General features: G+C 39.8%; 1 protein-coding gene across 6 annotated transcripts in view; it reads left to right on the top strand.

Annotated features, from left to right (window-relative positions):
- Nucleotides 1–9,501: 9,501 nt before the first annotated feature.
- The window catches only part of SNX10 (sorting nexin 10), a 40,705-nt gene continuing 25,629 nt past the window's right edge, over nt 9,502–24,577 (top strand). Inside the window, exons 1-3 of one of the 6 annotated variants that reach the window (XM_039342043.1) lie at nt 9,502–9,639; nt 15,766–15,840; nt 23,870–23,917. In XM_039342043.1, the coding sequence (XP_039197977.1) occupies nt 15,796–15,840; nt 23,870–23,917 (93 nt within the window). In that variant the 5' untranslated portion in view covers nt 9,502–9,639; nt 15,766–15,795. Of the gene's footprint in view, nt 9,640–15,765; nt 15,841–23,869; nt 23,918–24,577 lie in introns of those variants that run through there. The other 5 variants (XM_039342049.1, XM_039342044.1, XM_039342046.1 and 2 more) reach the window with 5 other exon arrangements.

The raw sequence follows: 24,577 nt of genomic DNA, 5'->3' as shown, positions 1-24,577 counted from the left end.
GAGTAGAACTCTAGGGTGAGACCATACTTGACGGTTTCCCTGACCCAAGAGTCAATGGTGATCGCCTCCCAAATGTCTCTGAACAGCGCCAGTGACCCCCGATGGGAGCGTCCTCCTTGGTGTCACTTGGACCGCTGTACAGGCGGTCACCCGATCCCCGGAAGGGGTGTTTGGATTGGAATTGGTCCTTGGCTCCCATGCTCTGGCAGTCCTGTGGACGATCCTGCCTGGGTGGAAAGGATTGTGAGCCTCTTGACCAATCCCAGGACTGCCCTGCCCAAAAGGGCTGCCTCCACTCCCAGGAACCACTGGGACAGAAGACCTGCCTACGGAACTCCTGCTGGGGCCGCCTATCCGACCATTTGGAGGGGTGAGCCAGAATATTGCGTTTATTCTTGCCCTCAATAATGTGCGGTTCAAGTATTGGCCCGAACAACTGTGTACCGCTATATTTGGATGTGGACAGACGCCACTTTGACTTCAAATCCATTCTCCACTGTTTCAGCCATAGTAACCTACGAGAGGCAACCGTGGCTGCAATGGATCTGGCAGAGTATCTGCTCGAATGAAAAGAAGCGTCTGCCACATACTCTGAAGTGGCCATTAGCTTCCCTAGTGTCTGATGTGTCCGAACCTGATCTGGTGGAACAATTGCCTATAGTTCGTGAAGCCACATGATTGATGCCCTGGCGAAGAAAGAGGATGAAGTCGCGGCCTTGATCGCCCATGCCGAAGCCTGGTGCGCTCGGCGGAAAGTTCAAACTTCTTGTCCTCCGCTTTCAGAGCCTCAGCCATATCCCCTGGAATAGCAGATGTGAAAAACAAAGAAGTCAGGGGAGTATCAACAGAAGGCACCTCCAAGAGGGAAGCAAATGAAGAAGAAACATTGAACAGTTTCTTCTCTGTACTATTAGGAGAAGGCAGAGTGGCCAGGGATGACCACTGTTTCTTCACTGTAGTAAGGAAAACCTGTGGACAAGGAATCTGCTTGTCCTCCACAACCTGTTCAGCGAACAAAGGGTTAGACTCCTGATTGGTGGAGGTAGTAGGTTTTCCCTCCTGTACCAAAGTGAAGTTGACGGTGGTAACGGCCTTTATCAGTGGAGACCTGAAAAGAGAAGGGTCAAAAGCCCCGAAGTTGGCGCCTGTTTGGGCGCTGCCTCCTCATCCTCTGACATGGGTGTGTCAGCTATCTCCAGGTCAACAGACTCCTCCTCCCCTAGCTGGGAAGAAGTCTCAGAAATGCCTGAACCAGGGACTGTGGTACGTCCTGCTTGAGAAGGAGGTATAGAAGGAGGTGGTGGTGGTTGAGAGGGTTGTTGTCCCCTAGAAGACATGAATTGCATAAATGCATTGTGCATGAAGGTCTGAAACTGATTTGACCACATATCCCTTTGTTCCATAGAACTAGCACCAGCCTCAGCTGGAATAAACGTGGCCTCACGGCCTGGATGAGTAGATGATGATGAGGAGCAAGGGGAACTAACCTGCTCAGTTTCCCCCTGAGGAGACCAAGCCCTTGGGACATCATGAGAAGGTGCATATGGAGGCTCAAATGGAGAAGTGTCCAATGGAGCAGGGGGAACCACTTCAGCTTCACTGGACATGAGCCTTTGGGCTTTGGAGAATTCCCTTTCCAGTGCCAAATGTCTCCTCGAGGCCTCTCGCTTGGCTGACTTTGAGGGCTCTTTGGTAGAAATGTGTTGTCTTGGCTTTTTTTTTTCACCGCGTCCAAATCAGTAGATCTGCACTTTGTTTGTGTGGGGGGAATACCAGAGCCCTGTGATGCCTGGGGCAAGAAACTGTCTGCCATTGCAGTCTAGATAATCCGGGTAGGAGATATCCAGAAGAGGGGGGAACCCAAACACGCAGATCTAGTTGACAGAGATGGAAAATGATCCACACTCTGCACAACAGCAATGGCAAAGGACAGCCAGATAGCTCCCTAGAATTGCCTGTCTAGGCCTGTGACAAATGCCACATACTAATTGTAACAGGTGGAGTTAAAATAAATTCCCCTTCGTTCAACTCACCCCAGAAAATGAGGTTATGTGATAGAACACAATGAGTAATTAGAATAGTAACACACAGTACAGATCAGGAATCAGTTGTGTGATTCTCCTGATGACACACTGAAACTTCCCCCCCGGTGAAAGGACTGACAAGGCAGACCAGTGGTGATAAAAGGCAGGCCTCAGTACGTTAGCGAGGAACACAAGGTCCCTCAAAATGGCTTCCGTGCTCAGTGACACACTCAAAATGGCGACCGCCTAAAGACACTCTCAAAATGGCGGCCGTTGTTGATAACCATTCAAGATGGTGGCCGCCCCCAAAGCACGTGGTTAAAATGGCGGCCGCGCCCATTTAGTGCCTCCCAAGAAAAACAATCACGCCAAAGAGGGGAGTAGGAGGGAATAGAAACCCCCTGCCAGAAACAGACTTTAAAGCCACAGTCAATATAATCAAAGCAATTGCCCCCTGAAAAGCACTTGCTGTTAGGCGCGCCGCCTCCGCTGCAATGCAAATTCTGAAGCCGAGAGAAGCCTCGTATCATCAAAGCTGAGAGGGAAGCCTCTGAATTGCCTAAGTCTCTGAAGACTCCAATCGCCGAAAGCCAGTTGGTCAGCTGGTCCGCTCCCCCGCTGATCTGCTGATTGGGAGCTGAAAGCCCCCACCTGAAAACGGCCTGCAACTTTCTCCACAGGAGCCTGTTAGGCTCGAGGCCAGAAGGCCTAAGTCAAATTTCAACGTTCAATTTTGCCAATTGAGTCCCAAATGAAAAACAACACAATTTAAATACAGCCAAATAAGATTAAAGTCAATTAGATTCAATTAGAAAGCAATTAACCTAGCCTAGCTAAGGAGCTGAAAAATCTGCGCCCTACTGAGCCTGAGACTAAATCAAAACTGGGAAGACACACCCAGAGGGAGGCGTGGCCAAAGTTCTGACCTAGTCTCTTCTGAGCAGGAAGGCTGAAATTACCATCAGGTGGTTTCTACACTCATCATTCTGGAGAAGACTTATCTGTTCCCAAGTACTGTCACATGGTTTCCACATTTTTAATATGTGTGTATGCTACTTTAAGGTACAGCAGAAAAGAGTTATGTTTGCATTCACATACCCTTTGAAACATCTTTTGAAGTTTTTTTTTTAAAAAATGCAGCATTTTGGATTCAAATCTTCAAAACATATATATAATGTGCATGTATAGATCGCAGTTAATTTCAATATTTCTAATACATGTGATCTGATTAAATTATAGCCATAAATATGTGTAAAAAGTGTAAATAAATGATGTTCCATAAAATATATAATGTAGTGTTAATGTTAATATTGCTTTCATATTTTATTGTTTTATATTGCCATTTTTATTTTGTGAGCTTCCTAGAGTTGCCTAATGGATGGATAACATATAAATTTAATAAATAATAATAAATCAGTAGAAACATCAGAATCTTTGTGCAAAGATTGATGGCACAATGAAAGACATAATTGCTGGTCAATGATGATAGGCTGGAAGAGATTAATATCAAAGCAAGAATCTTTCAAAATGATTCATTATCACCACTACTGTTTGTCATTGTACTGATTCCTCTCTCAGCAATACTGAACAAGTAAGCCATCAAACACCAACAATATCTGTCAGATTATCTCATCTCCTTTAATGAATGATCTGAAGCTATATGAAAAACATCATCTGAAATAGAATTGCTGCTCAACATTGCCTGTTTATATACCCAAGATATTGCAATGGAATTTGGACTGGACAAATGTGCTACCCTCACTATCAACAGAAGAAAAATAGTGAAAATTGGCAGAATCAAGGTAGGGCTGGAAGGGATTGGAGGTCTTTTAATCCATCCTTCTGCCCAAGGCAGGAGTTCTTGTACCATCTTGGACAAATAGTTGCCCAATTTTTTCTTGAAAACCTCCAGTGATGGAGCAGCAACCACTCTGGAAGGCAAGCTGTTCCACTGATTAATCATCTTACTGTCAGGACATTCCTCCATATTTCCTGGCTGAATCTCTCTCTGAGAAAACTTCCACTCATTGCTTCTTGTCCTGCCCTCAGGAGCTGTGGAGAATATATCAACATCCTCTTCCCTGTGACAGCTCTTCAAGAATTGGAAAACTGCTATCATGTCCCCCCCCCCCCAGTCTTCTCTTCATTAGGCTAAATATGCCTAGTTTCCTTAGCTGTTCATTGTATGATTTAGCCTCCACACCCCTTATTTGTTGCTTTTTCTGCATTCTTAACTATGGATGGCCTCAGTGTCTTTTTTACTCCACATTTGGAATACTCTGTCCAGAACTGGACAGAGTATTCCAAATGTGGCCTCACTAGTGTAGTACAAAGAGTACTATCATTTCCCATGATATTGGTGCTATCTCTCTGTTGATGCAGCCTAGAACTGCTTTGGCTTTTTTGGTAGCTGCAGCACACTGCTGACTTCATACTTAAGTGGTGATCCACTGGGACATATAGATCCCTCTCACACTTACTATTATTGAGCCAGGTACATCTTATTTTATACTTAATGCATTTGTTCTTCCTTACTAAGTGCAGGATCTTACTTTTCTCACCACTGAATTGTATTTTGCTGGATAGGGCCAATGCTCAAGTCTATGTTGACAATTCCCGCCAGCATGGTGTTGTTTACAAATCTGATGTACTCCTTTTCTACCTCTTCTTCTAGATCAGGGCTTTTCAACCTTTTCCCAGATTGTACCACTTTTAGGACATGACAATATTTGAGTATCACCAGTGTTTAGCAAGGTGTCAAAAACTTGATGACTAAAAAAAAAAGGGGAGGGGATTTGGGGTTTTACTGATTAGATTTATTTGTTGTTATAGAAATGGCTAGTTTATAATATTATAAGTAAAAAGTAAAAAAAATCGTTAATGCCTCCTACTGCAACAGAGGAAGTCTGTTCTTTTTCCCTTCTCCCCCTTACTTTTCCTCCCATTTTCCTCCCCATTGTGTCCTACTATTTGCTTTGTATTTTTGTATTTTATTCTATAATCTAATAAAATATTACAAACTGTAGAAAAAAAGAGAAAAAGTACCAGTTTTAATTTCTTTGATGGCTGTTCCTTTGCTGAATCACTTTCCTTTTGCACTGACAAATGTATGATGAATTTATCCATGTTTATTAATATGCACCACTACCAGCTAGCTCAGGGGTGTTCAAACTTGGCACTTTTAAGACTTGTGGACTTCAACTCCCAGAATTCCTCAGCCATCATGGCTGGATGAGGAATTCTCATGGGAGTTGAAGTCCACAGGTCTTAAAGTTGCTAAGTTTGCAGACCCCTGAGCTAACTGGTCAGCCCTTCTTAGCTCTGCTTCCACAGTGTAATAAGAATGCACCCCCCCATCCTTTCCCTGTATCCTTAAAGACACAGGAATCAAGTGCAAAGCTCTGAGGTTTTTTTTCTTTAGGCTGTCTCAAGAGTGGCGCGTGTCACAAAGTTGCAATCCAAAAGGCTCCGGCAATTACAAAAAACTTTAGTTTTAAATTAAGCTTGTTTACCTTCAAAGAAAATGTTCTAAAAGCATTCTGGGACTTTAGAATTCAAACAACCAAGCATCTACCACATAACACCTCAGGCTTAACAACTGTCAATAAAGCAAAAAAAAAAAAAAAAAAAAAGGCAATACTTGGAGACATCAGAGTAGAAGAAAAAGAACTGGAGAAGATAACAAAATAGAGACCTGTAAATAGAAGTAGAATGACTATGGCAAAATGAAAATTGTGACCAAATATGTAGAGCAACTATTGAATAAATAAAAGACATGCAGTATTGACTTAGTTTTATTTCATATTATTTCCTTTTAAAATAAAGGTAAGCTAAGGTTGTTAAAAACCACCCACAAGCAATGTGTGATACTGGAGAGCAATTTAGCAGTTAGCCTTTTTTGTTGTGGCTGATATGTTAATGATTTATTAATGAGCAAAAGCATAATGAGCATGCTCTCTAAATTCAAACACTGCCCATTAGTGGTATAGTTGGTACAAGAAGAAAGGAATGAAAAGGGATGTGACCACATACCAATAGTTTGACTCTAATTACTTGCTCAGAACAGAAGAAACTTTATACACAAATGGATGAACTCTTGAGGATTTTTTTTTATCGCTACAAGTGGAATATTTCCAGCAAGAAAAAAGGTTTCCTCCTCCCAAAACCTAATTCTAAAACCAGAAATGAATTAGGATAGACTATTCCTAGGCTATTGCAAGTAGACAGGCTATTTCTGGATAATCAGATCCAGCAAAATCAGGCAGTCTCTACAGGGCCTCATTAGAAACAAAAATGTTCCTTTTTTGTTTATCATACAACATATATACTAGAGAGCAAGAGGCCTAATCTCCAGATACTTCTTTACCTCCTCTTTTATCGCTTACACTCTGAACAATGGTATTAATAGGGAATATATATAGCTCATGGTTGAATTGTTGGATTCTGTGTTCTCTGACCCTGCTTTTCTGCAGATGTTTCTTATCAGGCTACATAACATCATTAGTGCACAGCAGAGTAAAGTTTGTATTTAGTAGCTTGCTTTTCAATCTTGGATAAAGTGTGATTCCTTCTTTTATAGTCCTTCATGAGGGTAGTTCCTGTCGAGATATGCCCTGAGGGGTTTGAGTGCTTCTTAGACTTTAGGTTATGTTTTTAAATATAAGGAATTAAAGAAACAGGAACCTTTATAAGCACTCTGGAACAGGCAGATAGATAGACACATATTTTCCATTTAATATTTCTACTTTTGTCCTATGGTCAGCAAATCTAACACAACAGTCTCTATGCTGGAAAATATTGTAGTCAAATGTACTTATGGGAAGTCTTATTACAAAGTTCCAATTAAATTGAAATAGACTAATATATATGAATGATTGTACATTAAGAAGTAATTATAACATTATGAAATATAAATAATCCTTTATAATTTAAAGGACTGATGCCATTGTCTCAATGCCATAGAAAAAGAAACACAAGACAACCAAGGAAATAATTTTATTGGATCCAAATATGTGAGAACTCAGGCTGGATATTCAGAAGTTGTTTAGCAGTTCATAATGTCTTCTCAACTATGCCAAGCCTGCAGATATTTCAGCCAAACTAGATATTTAGCCATGAAGAACTTGATTATGTTACAGATAAGCCATACCAGCAAAGTTTCAAGTTACTAAAAAATATTCCATGACTTAGAAAGTAAACAGTGCTTTAATTAGCTTCAGACTAGCTTCAATTTTTATTTCTTAATCCATTTATCACAGGAAAAATTCAGTGTTCAAACTTTGGGGTTCAAACTTACGTATGTATACTTTTATGTAAGTGCCATTGAATATGTAAGATTTCTGTATGCCGTATAAAGGGCATAGAGTGGGTTAGAGATTTTGCTAAATCTTAAAACTAAATATTACATGGTAGTTAAGAATAATTTTTCACTTAGAAGGGTGGAACAAAATGGGTCTGCACCACTCCATTCACTATTTCCAATATGTTTATTAAGAATTTTGTTTTGCTTAAAAGATGGCAATATGACAACTGTGGAGGGATGGGTAGGATTTTTACTGTTCATGTAAAATGCCATGGTAAGTGTGTTTGTGGGAATACTGGTTCAACGACAGATTAGAGTCAAATCAGAATGCTGCTTATTATGAACTCACCATTAGTAATCACAGCCTTTCTGGAATTGGAAAAATTTGGCTGTGAAGAGAGATTAGTATTCACTTCTCAGTGTGGTTTGAGATGTATGGGACCAACTTCCATCAGCTCTAAGAATTATTCACCAAGCAACATAGTTAAAATCTAGAAAAAATAATTGATTCCAGGTACAGACAACATATATTTTATACAAAGAAACTCAGCAGTGCTATTGTATTACATCACCACTACTATAAACCTAAACAACATTATGCAGAAGCAGATCCCTCTATATTTTTACCTAATGAAAATACATATTGCACGCTTATCTGAGCAACAAATATGGAACACAAAATGGATCTGAGGAATCAAAAGATGTAGATCCCTTGACTTTGTGACTAGAAGTGTGAATTTGACTAAAAATTAGTAAGGAACTTAACTAGCCTGGAACACTAAGATGCAATTGGTCTTTTTTCATTCTTCAATAAAGATATGATCTACAAGCTGGCTGTCCAGATTTTATGAGCAAATAAAATATTATACTCAGCAAAAGGCACTGATTCCAGTATCTTTAGAGCTTCATGACACCACCTAGCAAGACAGAATGGTGTTCTGAGGAGCACTTATTCAGAAATCACATTACAGTACTCATTTATGAAGCAGGAATGATCGTTCTTGAGAATTAGAACATTTTAATGAATATTCTTTCTCTTTCCTCTTAAAATTGCTAGTCAGTATATACATTCACAGATTTTGCACACAGTACACATATTTAAAGAGTTTTTCCAAAAAAAAACATAGCAAAAGTGGAGCAACGACTCCCTAAGCCACTTTTTCTTACAAATATTTACATATAACTATAAAACCATCGGATGAATTGGATGCCTTTCACAGCTTTATGGAAGCTCTAATACTGTACTAACGCTTCTGTTGGACTAGACTAGAGGCCCACCAATTCTGGCACGAGGCCGATTGAGCAGGAATACGCCGTCCCCAAATCGGTGTTACCGGCGTGCAGAAACTTCAACTCCCAAATCCCAGGCAGTGGTAACAAAAGACACCCTAAATCAGTGGTTCTCAACCTTTTTATACGGTGACCCCGGTCATAAGCAGGCGGCGCCCCCTGCGTGGCACACATGCGCGACGGCGCCCCCATGCACCACCCCCTGTGCAGCATGCATGCGTAGCGCCACCTCCTGCACTGCCCCCTGCATGGCACCGCCCCCTGCGCAGCACTGCCCCCTCGCGGCGCAGATGCACAGCGCCGCCCCTGTGCCGGCTGACAAAAAAAAATGGTGGATTGTGTTGTTTGGCAACCCCCGTGAAATGGTCGTTGGACCCCAAATGGGATCGAGACCCACAGGTTGAGAACCGCTGCCCTAAATTCTCTGATGTTCTTAACACAGTAAAGTGGATAGTTTCGGAATAAATCATCAGGAGAGTATGCTTCCTAAATAGCTTTCTTCCACGGCGCAGATTGGCTTAAAAGGGTCCTGGGCGTTTCTAGCTCTTTTCTATTCCTCCGGTTCCCAAGGGGGCAAAAGAAATGAAAGAAGCAGAGTTGTGAGAAAAGGGCGGGCAGAGGGAGGATGGTGCCTCAGCCAATGTTTAAAAATCAATACATAAAGCGATAAATATTGAACTCGAGGGGCCAGAAACCGTTGGAAGTGAGGATGCGCCAGGGCGGCCCCTCATGCTTTAGCCCCAACCACTTTCGCCAGCTCGGGCTCCTCCAGTCAGCCTTGTCCACTTTTCCAGGCCTTTTCCCTCGACTCACCTTGCTTAACGCAACCTCCGGCGATGACGAAATCCCGGCAACTCCGCCTCTTGCAAGAGGTCACGTGGATGCAAAGTCCTTATCCACGCCTGGATTCAGTCAGCTGTTGCTGCATTTGTCGGCTTTGTGGTGGCGCGCGAGGAGCTCGAGAATCGTACTGGTTGCTGCTTTTTGCCCATCTCCTCGTTCCTGCGGAGCCGCGGTAGTCCGGTAAGTAATTTGAGGTTGGAAAGAGAGGAAGAGCCAAGATACAACAGAAGGTACCTGGGAGGCTACAACAGAAACATGGTGGAATCGCCTTTCCTACAGCGAGGTTGCCCTTGCTGTAGGATGGCCCGACAATAAGATTCGTGTACTGCAGCTCTCTTCCAAATAGGATAGACTTCAAGCCCCATTATCCGCAGACAGCGCTGGGTGGATATTGTGAAATCCCAAACCCTTCCAGGAAGGCAACCGGTTTAGAGAGAGGAAACTGCTACCCTTGATCGCCAGTCTCTGAATGGGTAGACTCTTCACTTTTCCTTCCCCGCATGAAGTCATTTCTTCGTTGTTTTTAAATTTGATTTAATTCCGCCGCCTCACTCTGATTGCGCTTTGACGGTGATTTGGCATTACCAAAATAGTTTAGAAGAGGAATTTCCATTCCATCGTTACCTTTGCCTCCCTGAAAGATTCGCTCCGAAAGTGCGGCGCATAGAATGCTTATCAAATAAGCACTGGAATCCGAATTGGTCTAAAATTAAATTTTGTACTATAGTTTTATTTCCTGGTGGCTGATGCTTATGCACAGGCTGAAAAGGTTAGTCAAAGAAAATAATGATTATAATAACAGGGAACAGTATGATTTCCTCTGCTCCTCTTGATGGCATCTGTTTGGAAGGACGTCACTATGATTCATTCCTCCTATATTATTACAGTATTGACTCCTATATTATTGACAGTATTGATTATTACAGTATTACAGTATTGATTATTACAAGAAATAAGGAAGCAAATTTATTAGACCTTGCCCCCCCACCCCCCCAAATTCGCATTAATGAAAAACATACTGAAAACTATACAAAAATGCTATCCTAGGAGCGTGATGCATTTAATTTTTACTGAGTAAGTTTTCCCTCAATGCTCCATGATAGACCACTTCTCCCACTGCTCATATAGATTTTTTTTGTAAAATATAGGCAGATTAATTCTGTGGTGTGATCAAAACTAAAAAGCCTATTGAAAGGAATATCTTTTAAAATGTGTTTTTGTAAAAAGAAGAAAAGAGTAATCTGATAGAATCAAATATACAGATTTAAAACCTATACAATTGTTAAGAGAGATTTTAGCTTTGCAGAACCAGTTTAATTTAATCTTTCTTTTTGAATGAATGGGAATAAGTTTGTGCTATTTGGAGATAAAATAGCTTTTCACAAAATTTGAGCTAAGCAAGGAACAGAAATCAAATCATAAGAAAAATTCTGAAGACAATGGGGTGAGCTGCTTTCTGGAAAGAAAAGTCTATGTATATATTCAAACTTGGAACACGGGCTGCAGAACAGAGCTAGACTGCTTGTCTTTATCTCTGATTTGCATGTGTATATCTGAATTTCTGTTGTGAGCCTAAACATGTGCATTTGATTTTAGAAGGATTTCTTTTAAATATAAGATTTCAAACAAACATGAACATTATTAAGAGAACCCCAAATCCTTACTGAATTTTCCAGAACTCTTCATTATACAAGAGATTTGGATAACTTGTACATTTTTAAAAATCATCTATTTTAAATATATTTAAAAATAACATTAATATTGCTTCTAATGTTCCATGATTGTGAAGGATTTTTGTATTTTCTTTTTTCAGAATAAATTAATGGATGAAATGGATGGGTACAGTTGTCTTGCTACTCCCCAGTATTGTGTATTTTATATCAATGCATTCAGTGATTGTGAGAAGAGCTCACTACAATTTGTTTGTGCTTTTGTGTCATTGTCAATTCCTGAGGAGTGCCTGCATTAATCCCTGCTGTTTTCCTCACTAAAATTTGGAAGGGATTTGCCATTGCTTGCTTCCTAGTTTGAGAAAGTATGAGTGGCCCAAGATTACCTCATTGGCACTGTGCCTCAGGCAGGAGTAGTATTTATGCTTCCCAATGCCTTAACTGCTACACCAAACATGCTCAGAATTATTTCAGGCAAGCTGGTCGAAGAACTGTATATATATAAATTAATATACTTTCTTACACCTCTGCTGCTCCATGTATTAAATATGAGAGATTATATTTAATAACTTAAAATAGTTAAAGAATTGTTGCTAATGCCATTCAACCACAATCTTATCTTAGATGTCAGCCCTTTGTAGTAGGTGAGATATTCCTAGAATTCTTTTTATTGTTGTAGAGTAGAGTAACAGAATCTTGAACCTCCTCTTTCAGAGTTTATCTGTACTCCATCTTATACTCAACAAAATGAAGGTGAGGTTATTTTAAGTTTCTTTCTCCCATTTTGCTTTTTCTCAAGATCCAATAATCTTTTCAGAGATAACCCTGTTAATAATTCCTTTTTTTTTCCATTCCCCAAAGTCAGGAATACATTCATTTGCAACAATGGAATTGGGTATTAAGAAATTAGATAAAGAAGAAAAGAAGATAAGGCAGCAGAGCAAACAGTGGGGTCTATTAGCACCCAGTTTGATGCCCCAGATCCCCCTAAGTAGGTGGATTTCAGCCATGGATTTCAGCCTGGCATTTAGGGATTGGGAGAAGCTTAAGAGCAATGTAGGTGCCTTAAAAATTGCTGAGATTTAGGATGCCCACTTGATCCATTAAAATACCAGCTAAACCCTTATTCTATGAACTTAACTTTACTTTTGGAATAGGGCCCTTGACATGGCTGTGCAACATCTGATGTGACCATCAAGGCAACCTGTTTTAAAATAGGTTTAATACAGATATTCAGCTGAATGCACCCAGATTCCTCTTAATGCTATGACAGTTTAAGAAAAATTCCACAGACTGGCCAAATACCATTTGATGCTCTTAGCAATAAACTAAAGTTCGGTTTCTAGATACAAGGGATTTTCCAAAGGTTAAACAAAGCAACTTTAGCATCTTGTGTAACTGAACATTCTATACTGAGGCAGCAGTTTACAAAGGAATATTAATATAGGTGATAAGTAGAATATAGCTTGTTAGTCTTATATGACAGGAGATTCAATTACTTGAGAATAGAATACATTTGGTGGCACTTAGACCAGTTTGGTCTAATGGTTAAGGAACAAGCTAGAAACCAGGAGACTAAGTTCTAGTACCACTTTAATCACAAAAGCCAGCTGGGTGACTTTTGGCCAGTCACTCTCTATAAACCCAACCCATCTCACGTGTTTTGTGTGGAAAATAGAAGGAAGGAGTATTAGATATCAATGAAGGAAAATATTTGTAGCTCAGGGTTGAAATGAGGGGGTCCTTGGTGCTCTTTGAGCTTGCTTGTTTTCTTGCAGACGTTTCATTACCCTAACTAGGTAACATCATCAGTGCTAGTAAGGAGTGCTGTTTGCTACCAGTTTATATTCTGGTGTCTTGCCTGTCTAGGTGGGTAGGGGTGGTCTTAGGAAGTCTTTGTTTGGGTTGTTTACTAATGGCTCTGTGGAAGTTTCTTGATTGGGGTATTGCTTACTTGATTGTTGGTATGAAGGTGACCTTGGAGTTAATCTATGCTGATCTGAGTGCTGATTACTGGTGAAGTGCTGGAGTCTTTTTCTCTTTTGGGCTGGTGGATTGTCTCTTTGGCATAATCTATATCTAATGCCTATGTATCTATTGATGGCTGTTTTGTCAGAGTGCCAGGCTTCTAGAAATTCCCTGGCATTTTTGGATTTGGCCTGGTCTATGATTGTCACATTTTCCCAATTGAAACTTTGGTTAAATCTATCTATATGTTGTGAAATTAAAGAATTTTCATCATGTGTTTTGACTGCCAGTTGGTGTTCATGGATGCATTCTGCCTGTTTGTCCTACATGTAGGACAAGATGGACGGAATGCATCCATGAACATCAACTGGCAGTCAAAATGCATGATGAATATTGGCTTAGCATGTGTTGTGGACATAATATGTCATGTTTATACAGGTATCATGTTCTAATAATTCAGGTTTAAGGATTGGGATAATCTGTAAACCAAGCATATCTGTATTATAGGAGAGAATTCAAAGTTGGTATCTATTTAGGGGCATTCTGAGTTTGTAATTGTTAAATATTTTATGGACTTATTCCACCCATATTTATAAGACAAAAAGACCTCTTTTTTCAAATTTCAAATTTTTATTTTTATTAACATTTTCCTTTATACAGTACATATTCAGCAGACTATGTCATTTTTATATACTATGGATCTGCATTCTATACAATATATACACTATCTACATTCAATCTAACCCACAATAATCTAATTTGCACAATAACTTTATGTATATTTCCAATTCTTGTTCCTGTTTTCTATCCAAAGACCTCTTATGTTGAGTGTTAATACTTGATTCATATTTCATTATGCATTGTACAAAATTTTCATCTTTTGTCATGTATTCCTTATCAAAAATCAAAACTATATTATTAATGCAATATTTTAGCAGACAACCAAAATGTCAAAAACAGTTTTCAAGTTTCTGAATTCCCTAGAGTAGGCAAATATCTTTGTTTCTCCTGGAAGGCAGACTGAAAACTCCATGACTTATTGGGGACTTGAATCCAGAAGTCCTCTGTGCTATTTTGACATTATAATCGCTATTTAACATTAGCTCTCCTAGCTCTAAAAAACCACAATTGCAATTCTCTCCCATTTCAGTCATTGAAATAAATCAGTTCCATTGTTGTTTTAGTGAATTTTTTTGAATGGTTAACTAAGTGAATCAACATTCAAATGAAATTGTCAAGCTCATCTATATATACTTTGTTTTGATTAGTTTGTTATTTTCTGAACTTAGGTTTAAAAAGAATAAAATGTCCTTTTTATGTTTACATTACTATTTGTTTTGTTCTCAAGATTTCTGTTTAACATGTGACATCACAGATTTTCATGGATGTTTATCATTTTTCACCTTGAAAATTGGCACAGATCTTAACCATTGGATAGAAGTATGCTCCATTTGGTTATCCAAATATATGATGTAATTGGTCTCTGTATTTCCTCACTCCCTGAAGGTTCACTGTATTCCCTGATTTATCCACCTGTGTTGGACTAGAGGGTTTTTTTTGCAACAGATGTGACGCTTGGGAAAGATTGGCTCATACACAACTCATATAGAGTTGGAGCAGTTTGACAGTGGAAATAAGGTGACTCAAGTTGACCTTGGTTCCATAGTACAGACCTTTAGTTCTGCCACTTAAATCTCTTTGAAATCAGTGAGATTTTAGACAATGTAAATTGTTTTGTAAATAGTAAATTCTGGTAGTATTTGAATCTGAGAAAGGGCAAGGCAAGGCTTTGGTGAAACTCATAAGCTTCTATCCTAATTCTTCTCAATTCTTTCCAAATCATGCATTATTTTGGCCTCTAAAAACTATGTCAAAGAGGCCCTCATAAAAAAATGAGAACACCAGGTCTATTTTAGCTCCCTTTCTCCTATCAATTATTTACATAGGTATAAAATTTCAGTCTAGTTAGAGACTGGATTATCTTTTTCAGGTGGGCAAATAGCTTTATAGTGGCGTTAGCCCTGCATGAATGTATGTAATGAGCCAATTTATGGCCCCTTTCAGAAGCTTTGGCAGGAGATAATGAGGCCATTACAAATATCTGACAGATTAATTCCCCTGAATTATTTGGAATTTAAGTGCTGAAACTACATAGAGATATGGCTAAATGTATAATGTCATATTATTGCATTTTAGATTGTTTTTTCACAGTTTTGTAGTAGCAGTATAGTTTTATTCATAGCATGTGCAGCCTTAATCCTTTACATTTTTACAGTAGTAGGTTTGTTATTTTATTTATTGGATTTCAATGCTGTCTAATCCCCCCCCCCTCATGAATCCGAGTGTCATACAGTATTTAAAAGACTACTTAATTCAAAAGGGCCATGATTGTCTGGATAAAATTATATAAATGAAATGGTAATAACAGATCTGAGAATAGACCTAGGTCTTTCTTAAGAGCTTCCTGGAACATTTCGAGAATTGAGTCATTCATATCTCTCGAAGGATGCTGTTTCAGAGTGCAGGATGGAGATGAGTCAAGATGGCATAGGAAAGCCATTTGTAGGCCATATGATTCCATCCCACTATCAGGCACCATTTTGGAAGCAGCTGCTCAATTGTAGCTCTCTGACAATTGCTGTTCTCACCATGAAACCATGTGCCCTAGGGATGGAACTGTTCCTGACTACCTGCAGAGATGTTGAGGGGTGGAGCAGCCTTACCTTCTGAGTATCTTCCAAAGGTAAGTGCAAAATTGGGGTAGGGACAAGAGTGTAGGGCCTAACACAGTGGTTCTCAACCTTTTTAATGCTGCGACCCCCAACCGGTCGTAAGTCGAGGACTATTCAACCGGTCGCAAGTCGAGGACTACTCAACTGGTGCAGCACCGTTTGCAGAATGGGACTTTTGGCGGGCTCAGCAGGGCAGAGACAGCCTGGACAATTCCTATTGGCTTTCAAAAGCCAATAGAATTAGACTCTATTCAAGAGAGTCTATTCTATTGGCTTTCAAAAGCCAATAGAATAAAAGGGAGTAGCACAACTAAGGAAAAGGGGGGAAAAAATGGCGGACTGTGTTGTTTGGCGACCCCCATGAAATGGTCATTCGACCCCAAATGGGGTCCCGACCCACAGGTTGAGAACCACTGGCCTAACAGGATAGGAACAGACCTAAGGCCTTCAGTGACCTGGTGTGTATGTGTGTGTGTGGGGGGGGGGCAAGGACTGCAAAGACCCTGAGGGGTAAGAAGAGGAGCCCAGAGTGCCTCAGGAGGTGGCAAGATCTGTGACAGGTAAGTCTGGGCAAATGGTATGCATCCCAGGGCCTCCCTAATTCCTGAGATACCCTATGCTCTGCTTAATGACCTGTGTGGTTGCTTAAGTAGGAAAAGCTGAAAATTCTGGTTACGTTCAGAACAGGTTTCTAAATTCAAGTACAATAAAAAGAAATATCACATTGCATGAAGTTGACATGTGATCTTTTTGGTTTTGGCTTTTTATGTTTTGCAGACTCAACCACTTTGGTTTGTAAATAGTGTTTGTGGCTTAGCACATGGTGTAATCCCAGATGTCTGCTTGAGATGAGATAAGAAAATGCAAAGTCAAATAGAAAAAAGCTTTTTGAATCGGTAAAGAGTATAAGTGAAGAGTTCTACTCAAAACGAGGCATCCATCTGCTGAATTGAATTCCTCAAGGACAAAGTCTATAGAACATAATTGACAGATGTCTTCTTTCCTTTAATCATTCTCAGATTTCACCTCTGGCAATCTAATTAAAAATGGGATAGCATCTGAACAACAATATTTTATTATTTTGGTTTGTTACACAAAAGGATAAATGTTCCCACTGGATTTGGCATTTTAGTCCATCTACGAATCCCTACCAAGAACCTGGAATAGGCAGATATGGACGTGTTAAGGGTATCATTGCAGGATGTAAGCTGTTCTGAAAGCTGACTTTTGCAATTCCACCCATGTGCCTCTTACTATTGGTACAGTTAGTCCTCGACTTACAAGCACAATTGAGCCCAAAATTTCTGTTGCTAAGTGAGACAGTTGTTAAGTGAGTTTTGTCCCATTTTACTTTCTTCCCACAGTTGTTTATATGAATCCTTGCAGTAGTTAGTAACATGGTTGTTAGGTGAATCTGGATTCCCCATTGATTTTGCTTGTCAAGTCACAAATGATGTGATCCCATGGCCCCAGGACAATGCAACCATTATAAATATCTGAAACTTCTGAATTTTGATCAGGTGGTGGCCGAGGGGATGCCGCAACGATTGTAAGTGTGAAAAATGTTCATAAGCCACTTTTTTCAGTGTCGTTGTAACTTCAAATGGTCACTAAATCAATGGTTGTAAGTTTATTTAGTACTGTTGTACTACTTTGCTTCCTTTGTCTTTCTATTTCTATTCTGTTATCTTCTCCAGTTCTTTCTCTCCTATTCTGCTGTCTCCAGGTACTGCTACGTCCACTATTCAGACTTTTTTGGTTTTTCTCATTGACATTTGTTAAGTCTGAGATGTTATGTGACAGGTGCCTGTCTGTTTGAATTCTAAAGCCTCAAAGCACTTCGGGTTCTTTATTTTCTGTTACTTTCTCCATTTTATGGCCCCATCAGTTCTTGCTTTCAGGCAAATGCAGATCTTTCAATGCACCATTGTTGCTACTTTGTCATGCCATTGTTTGTAGTCAGTCTTTTTGTAGCAGCTAACCAGTCTATTATTACTGTATTAAATTTGTTTGCTGCCTGTTTTGCGGTGTGACGTGAGTTTGAGGCAATATTTGCTTTTATTGTAAAGCTTGTCTGTCTTATAGTATTTTCATTTCGCAATACTGATTTCTTGCTTCAACTTTTTGTTAGAATCATGTCTTTGACCTCTACATGGGGATCAGAAGATCAAAGTAGTGAATGGCTACACCACAGCATTTTCCTTGGAAGCATCCCCCACCTGTTCCCCTCAACACGCATGCAGACACACACACACACACACACACACACACACACACCCATCAAGTCACATGGTAAACTTATAGACATGGCAAGTCACATATTATGTATTACTGGAAAATAAACTAATGAAGACACCCCGTAGTTCCTCTAGGACAGGGGTCTGCAACCTTGACAACTTTAAGACTTGTGGACTTCAGCTCCCTGAATTCCTCAGCCAGAACAGCTTAAACTTTAAAGTCTTAAAGTTGTCAAGGTTGCAGACCCTTGCTCTAGGGTTGAGAGTGGCAGGTTGAGAGAGTCCTTGGGATCTGCAAGGCTGCTGGGGCAAGGCAAAGGCCCCAGGATCAGCACTTCTGGCACACCTGGAAGAGAAAGGAGGAGGAGTGGGGCAGAGACAGGAGAGGCTATAAAAGGAGGCAGTTTGGGTGGCAGCCTTTGGAGGAAGAGTCAGATGGAGCTGCACCGAAGGTAAAAGAAGGAGGAGGAGGAGGAGAGGTAAGAGAGGAGAGGACAAAAAACAGGCCGGGTATGCACACAGGTGGCAGAGACAAACAGGTAAGAAATGCAGCTGGGGACAGGTCGTGGCATGAGAGTCCTTCCTTCCCTCCCTCCCTCTCATTCTTCCTTCCTTCCTTCCCTCCCCCACCCTGTCCAGGAAGGGACAAAGGGAGGGGGACAGGCACCCGTGGACTCCAGGGGAGGGGACACTGCAAGTGGCATGAGAGTCCACGTTACCTGCTCTACGTCACCCAGATGCCACCCTGGTTTCAGCAGGCAGCACCGCATTCTCCTCACTGCACGGAGCAGCTGGGTGTGGCGAACCGGCGACATGCCAAATCTGCCTGTGTGCCGGTCACAGCGTCCCCTCCCCTGGAGTCCACGGATGTGTGAAGAGGGCGAGGGCCATTTGCTGGTCTCCTTCAGGGAATGCCTATTTTTCTCCCTCATTACAAATATCTTCCCGCCACTCTGCTCTTAACATTGTGCGGCTCTTGTCCCGCAATTTACAGTGGTCTTTCAAGCCATGGCCACTGGCAGCACAGCCACCAGCCACGCTGGTAACCTGTCCCCCTCCCCTTGTCCCTTCCTGGGCACGGAGGGGGAGAGGGAAGGAATAGACAAAGAGGAAAGGAAGGAAGAAAGGGAAGGACAATGAGAGGGAAGGACAATGGAAGGGAGGGAAGGAAGGAGGAAGGGACAAAGAGGGAAGGAAGGAATGAAGGAAGGAAAGAAGGGACAATGGGAGGGAGAGAGGGAGGGAAGGAAGGCGCCCACGCCTGTCCTACCCCCCCTACACCAGAGACGCACGGATTTCCCCCCACATCCCTGCCTGCACCCCCCACAGGTACCCCGCAACCTGAGTGATGAGCTGGCCACGCCCTCCTGGCCATTGACTTCGCTTATTAAAAAGGTGATCACATGATCCTGGGACACTGTGACCATCATAAGTATGAATCAGTTGCCAAGCACATGACCCTGGGGATGCTGCAACAGTCATAAATGTGAAAAATGGTCATAAGTCACTTTTTTCAGTGCCGTTGTAACTTCAAACAGTCACTAAGCGAATTGTTGTAAGTCGAGGACTATCTGTAGTTTATCATTTTTTTCCTTTTTTTTTTTTTTGATCATCATGTTTTTGACACCCTGCTAGGCAACTGGTGGTACTCGGATATTGCCTTATCCTAAAAGTGGTACAATAGGTGAAAAGGTTGAAAAGCCCTGGACTAGGGAGTGCCTTTATTGGTTTACTCTCCAATAAATGCGTAATATATGACTTGACACCTCTATAAGCTTGATAACTTGATACATTTGGCCAGGGAGTAAATATCAGAGAGCACCTACATATTCTCAATTTTTCAAATATGCTACAAATTAGAAAAGGCTAAGGGCCATAATGCATCTACAATAGTCTCAATTCTCAGCAATAGATTTATTGATAACTTTTCTTTGAAATCGATACACTTATATTTCAGCTTGCAGGTCACACCTGGTCCAATCCAGGAGGGAACTGGAGCTCTATGTGCATAGAAATCAAGAACAAAAAAAAAAAAATACTTGGAGAAGATCCCTGTAGACTGTTCGATGTAGATTAAGTCATTGGAGCCCCTCTCCCTCTTAGGAAGTGTAAATCCACAGCCTAGGGGTCTTAGTATGTTGATCCATTGTATAGTGTTTTGTTGGAATGGAACAGAACAGAACAGAATAAAATAGCTTTATTTGGCCAAGTGTGAATAGACACAGAGGGAGTTTGTCTCCAGTGCAGAAGCTGTCCATGTGCATGCAAAGCATCATAATGATGCAGATAAGAAGGAATAGTAAATAAGATAAGAAGAATATAATAATGCTATGGCATTATAATAAGGATAAATGTACATAGAATTAGATAGTACTGTGAGAATTAGGTGTTCAGTGGTGTGATAGCACGGGGGGGGGGAGAGAGAAATTGTCCCTTTGTCTAATTTTGGTATGCAATGCCCTATAGTGGCACTTTGAGGGGAAGAGTTGAACAGTTTATATCTCGGATGTAAGGGGTCTATAGATATTTTCTCAGTCCCCAAATACCTTTTAATTACAGATACCTCTTTACCTTTAGCACTGTCCAACCATCAGAAATAATTTTTAAAAAAACAACAGGGATTGCAAAGTAACATAGCTAAGATATTTCTCACTTTACTGTACTATGTTATATATTATACAATGAGGTACACACTCACCTGAAAAATAGCTAACTGCATGGCTAGCACATGTCTTCTTGTTTTCGTTTCTGTTGGCTTACAAAAGATTGTTTTGATATTTATTTTCTGTTTTAGGAATTATGAAAAAACTTAATGATGAGTGGATATAGAAATACAGTAATTCAATATAATTTACCTACTTAAAAATGTTTTGTTCTCCTTTGAAGCTTATTTTGTCTTGAGGTTCTACTTCCTTAGTCAGTTATCTTCAATAAGCACAACACAAATAATGACTGTTTCTCTGCTAACTACCAAAAGAATGCGAAAATGCTGTTTGCTGTTGTCACATGAATATATGATGTTGAATTATGTTAACATCACTCTTTTGGTATCTCTGGGGTGGAAAGGATAGAACCTGGTGAGAGATTAAATATCTTTCAATCATAAATATCTTTATACTTCCAAAACAATGTCCAGAAATGTTTTAAGAATTGCTTGTCTTTTTCTGTTCTGACCCTGGTTTTGCCATATTATGTGAACCAAAATTAAGACTAGCTTGAACTGCTGTTTTGCAAGTTCAATTTTACATCTCATGGGTATGTATAAGTGGAGGTTCCTTTATAGGTCCATGGCCTGTTAGGAACCGGGCCACACAGCTGGAGGTGAGCGGCAGGCAAGCGAGCGAAACTAAAATTGTCCTCTACCCAGTCTGTGAAAAAATTGTCTTCCAGGAAACCAGTCCCCGGTGCCACAAAAAAATGGGGGCCGCTGTTTTGTAGAACCATACAAGAAGTAAAATATGCTTTCCACAACCTATTTGAGATAATTCTAGAACTTACTTTGGCCATCATGTACATTTTTTCTCTCCCCCCCCCCAATGAAACTTGTTGGAGAGCTATCATGAAATGAGATATCAGAAGATCTTGGAGGGAGACTAACAACAATTTTCCAAATTACTTTGTGCAGTACTCATGATAAATACTTAGTGTGTCATAAGATATGATGAATAACATGCTCGTGTCTCATAATCATTATTGTACCAGCCTGCTGGAAACTTGATGTACAGTGGCATTAGTAATTTTTGCTTTATGGTCATAAAGCATTGCTTGTTCTAGTACCTGTGTTTTATTTTAAAACTCTGCTTGCTTATGTTCTTAATTCAGTTCCTGAACATTTTGTTTACTTCTGCACTCAGCTAAAATCTGGCTGGGATGTGTTTTTAATCATTTCAGCACTAAGGACTAAGCAAACATAATTAAGCTTCATTTGCAAAGAATGTGATTGAACACTTCTGCAAAAAGCTCTTGCTTTCACTGAGTGTAGAAGAAGTGATCAGAATGTACTTTCCATGTACAAGATCCTATGTCTCAACACTGGCATTTTCAGGAGGGCTACAAAAAAGTCAAGTTTGGAAGAAACATTCTGTTAGGCCAGGAATCAGTCTAAATATACAATGCTACCTAGATAGAAAGTAACTTGCCATTGAAAAACAGCTTGCCATTGAAAAATAGTTATTTATTGGGCAATCTTCAGAAAGCTTAAATCACTCAGATCTGATTAGTACTTACATGGTACTTGGTTAGGACATATAAAAAAAGATGCTATAGCTTGGGAGTACATGCTCAGCTAGTGAAGACAGCAGATCTGTTATGCTCACTATACCATTTTGAAGCTGTTTTGGCTATTTGCAGAGTTAATATAGTTCATTACAAACTGGCTTGGAAGCTTCCATACCTTCTTCACCATAGATAAGGGAGCAACAACTGTTTAAAGGGCATTTTGGACCAGTGTTTCTCAAACTTGAGCAAATTTAAGATGTGTGGACTTCACTCCCAGAATTCCTCAGCCAGCATGTGGTTTAATTAAAACATAAAGTGAAGTTTGGATAGAAATGTGGGCTAATGAAATAATAAACATGCCAATATTTTTGGGTGTTTAATAAAGTTGGGTAACCAACATTATTTGTCTTTTGTTGTCTTTTATCCAAGGGCAGAGCTCTTCAATTGCACTAAGAGGGTGGCATAGCATACCTCTTTTTTTTCTATTGCTCGTGGTTAATGCAATTTTTGATTCATTTGATGTATTATCTCCCACCACGATTTGGAGACAAATTAGTATGCATGGCAGAGCATGTAAATTCAACATCATATCTCAAGAAAACCATGTAAGCATGTGGTTGTCTGAGTATTATTATCTGTGTTCCCTGACTTTTCCCAATGCAAAGAAAGAGACATGTTAAGAGAAACTCCATTCCTGTTTGGTCTGATAGAGATTTGACCATGCAATATATATTTTGACTGCAAGAAAGAGAGAGGAATCTCATTTTTGAATAAGGAAGGGCCACAAAAGCATCACATTCATTTAAAGTCTGTCTTTTTAATATATTTTCCTCTGCCTATGAACTATACACCAGTTTTTGTACAATTAGATTTATGCTAAAATATATTTTTCCCCTTGGCATTTAAGATTTCATAATAGTATTTTTGAGTTACTTTCAGAAAATGTCATATCGTTTGTATGTTTCTTATATTGTTTTACATGTTTTATTATTTTAATTTGTTGATTTTTTTTTCTTGCACACTGCCCAGGTATACATCACATGATATGTGACAGAGAAATGTTTTAAATATCTAATAAGCAAGCATGGGAGCGACAGTGCTTTCAATTTTTGTTTATTACATTAGTTTTTTCCCAAAATGCTTTGGGCAGTTTACTTCATCTTTACAATAATCCTATGAAGTAGGAGAAAAAGTCATTGGGCCAAAGCCATTTAGAGAGGGTTTCATGGCAACATATGAGATTCAAACATGTATCTTTCCATTTCACTTCTCTGACTATTCCAAAATACGGAACTGGCAAATTATATAATACTCTTCTCAATGGTAGCATATTTCCGATGCGAGAATTAGTTTGATATAAGTAGTTAGAACACCAGGATACAAAACAGTAAGCTCCAAGTTCAAGTTCCACTTTAGGCATAAAGCCAGCTTGGTGACCTTGTGCCAGTCAATCTTTCTCAGTTCCCAAGATGCAGTCAATGGCAAACTACTTCCAAAATCATGCCAAGAAAACTGCAAATGTTTAAAAAATGGCCCAATTCCTTCAGTTGTATTTAACCAGAGTTTACTACTTTTTATATTTTAGATTGATTTACATACGGCTTTGAAGATGACTCCAAAGCATGAAAAACAGGTAAGAACTGCAATATTACATTTTAAAAACACTAAGCTGGTTTTTGCCTCAGTGAAAGTAGACATACGACCAACTGCTATGAATGAACTGTGCAACTCAAGTTCCCCTTTTCAGATATTTTTGGTAGCATCCTAGGATGTGAAGAAGATTGTGTAACTACTAATCTGAAGAAATGGTAAAAATTCCTTTTCACTAAATACGAAATGCTTAGAGCCATACAGCTTTTGAAAGTTGCAACCAGAGGAAATTTCACTTTCTGCTTCTTAAGGTTTGAAAGCAAAGAAAAACTAGAGACTTTTGGCATGTATATTTCTTTAAAATATTAAACTTTATTAAAGTAATTTTCCCCAAGTGAAATTTCTGACTACTAGTGAATAGAGAGGTTAGAGATGTTCTTGACAAAATGTCTCTATTCCCATCATTGGGCCCTGATAATTTTACTTGGCAGTAGGAGTGATGCTAGTCAACTAAGTCAAGCCTCTCATTTTAATTTTCTACATGATTCTGGTAGGTAATGCAGAAATATTTTTCTTGTAGGTGAACAATTACACTGTTGCTATTAATCTTCTTAGCCATTTTCCCCCTTTGCAAACATAGCTTCTATTTGTACAACAAGTGTGTTTTGAATGTTAAATAACTTTGGTAGATACACACACACAC

Source organism: Crotalus tigris, unplaced genomic scaffold (genome assembly GCF_016545835.1).
Source record: "Crotalus tigris isolate CLP2741 ecotype Arizona unplaced genomic scaffold, ASM1654583v1 scf7180000017774.6281472, whole genome shotgun sequence".
NCBI lineage: Eukaryota > Metazoa > Chordata > Lepidosauria > Squamata > Viperidae > Crotalus > Crotalus tigris.
The sequence above is the reverse complement of the archived record's forward strand: the minus strand, read 5'-3'. Positions and strand labels throughout refer to the sequence as shown.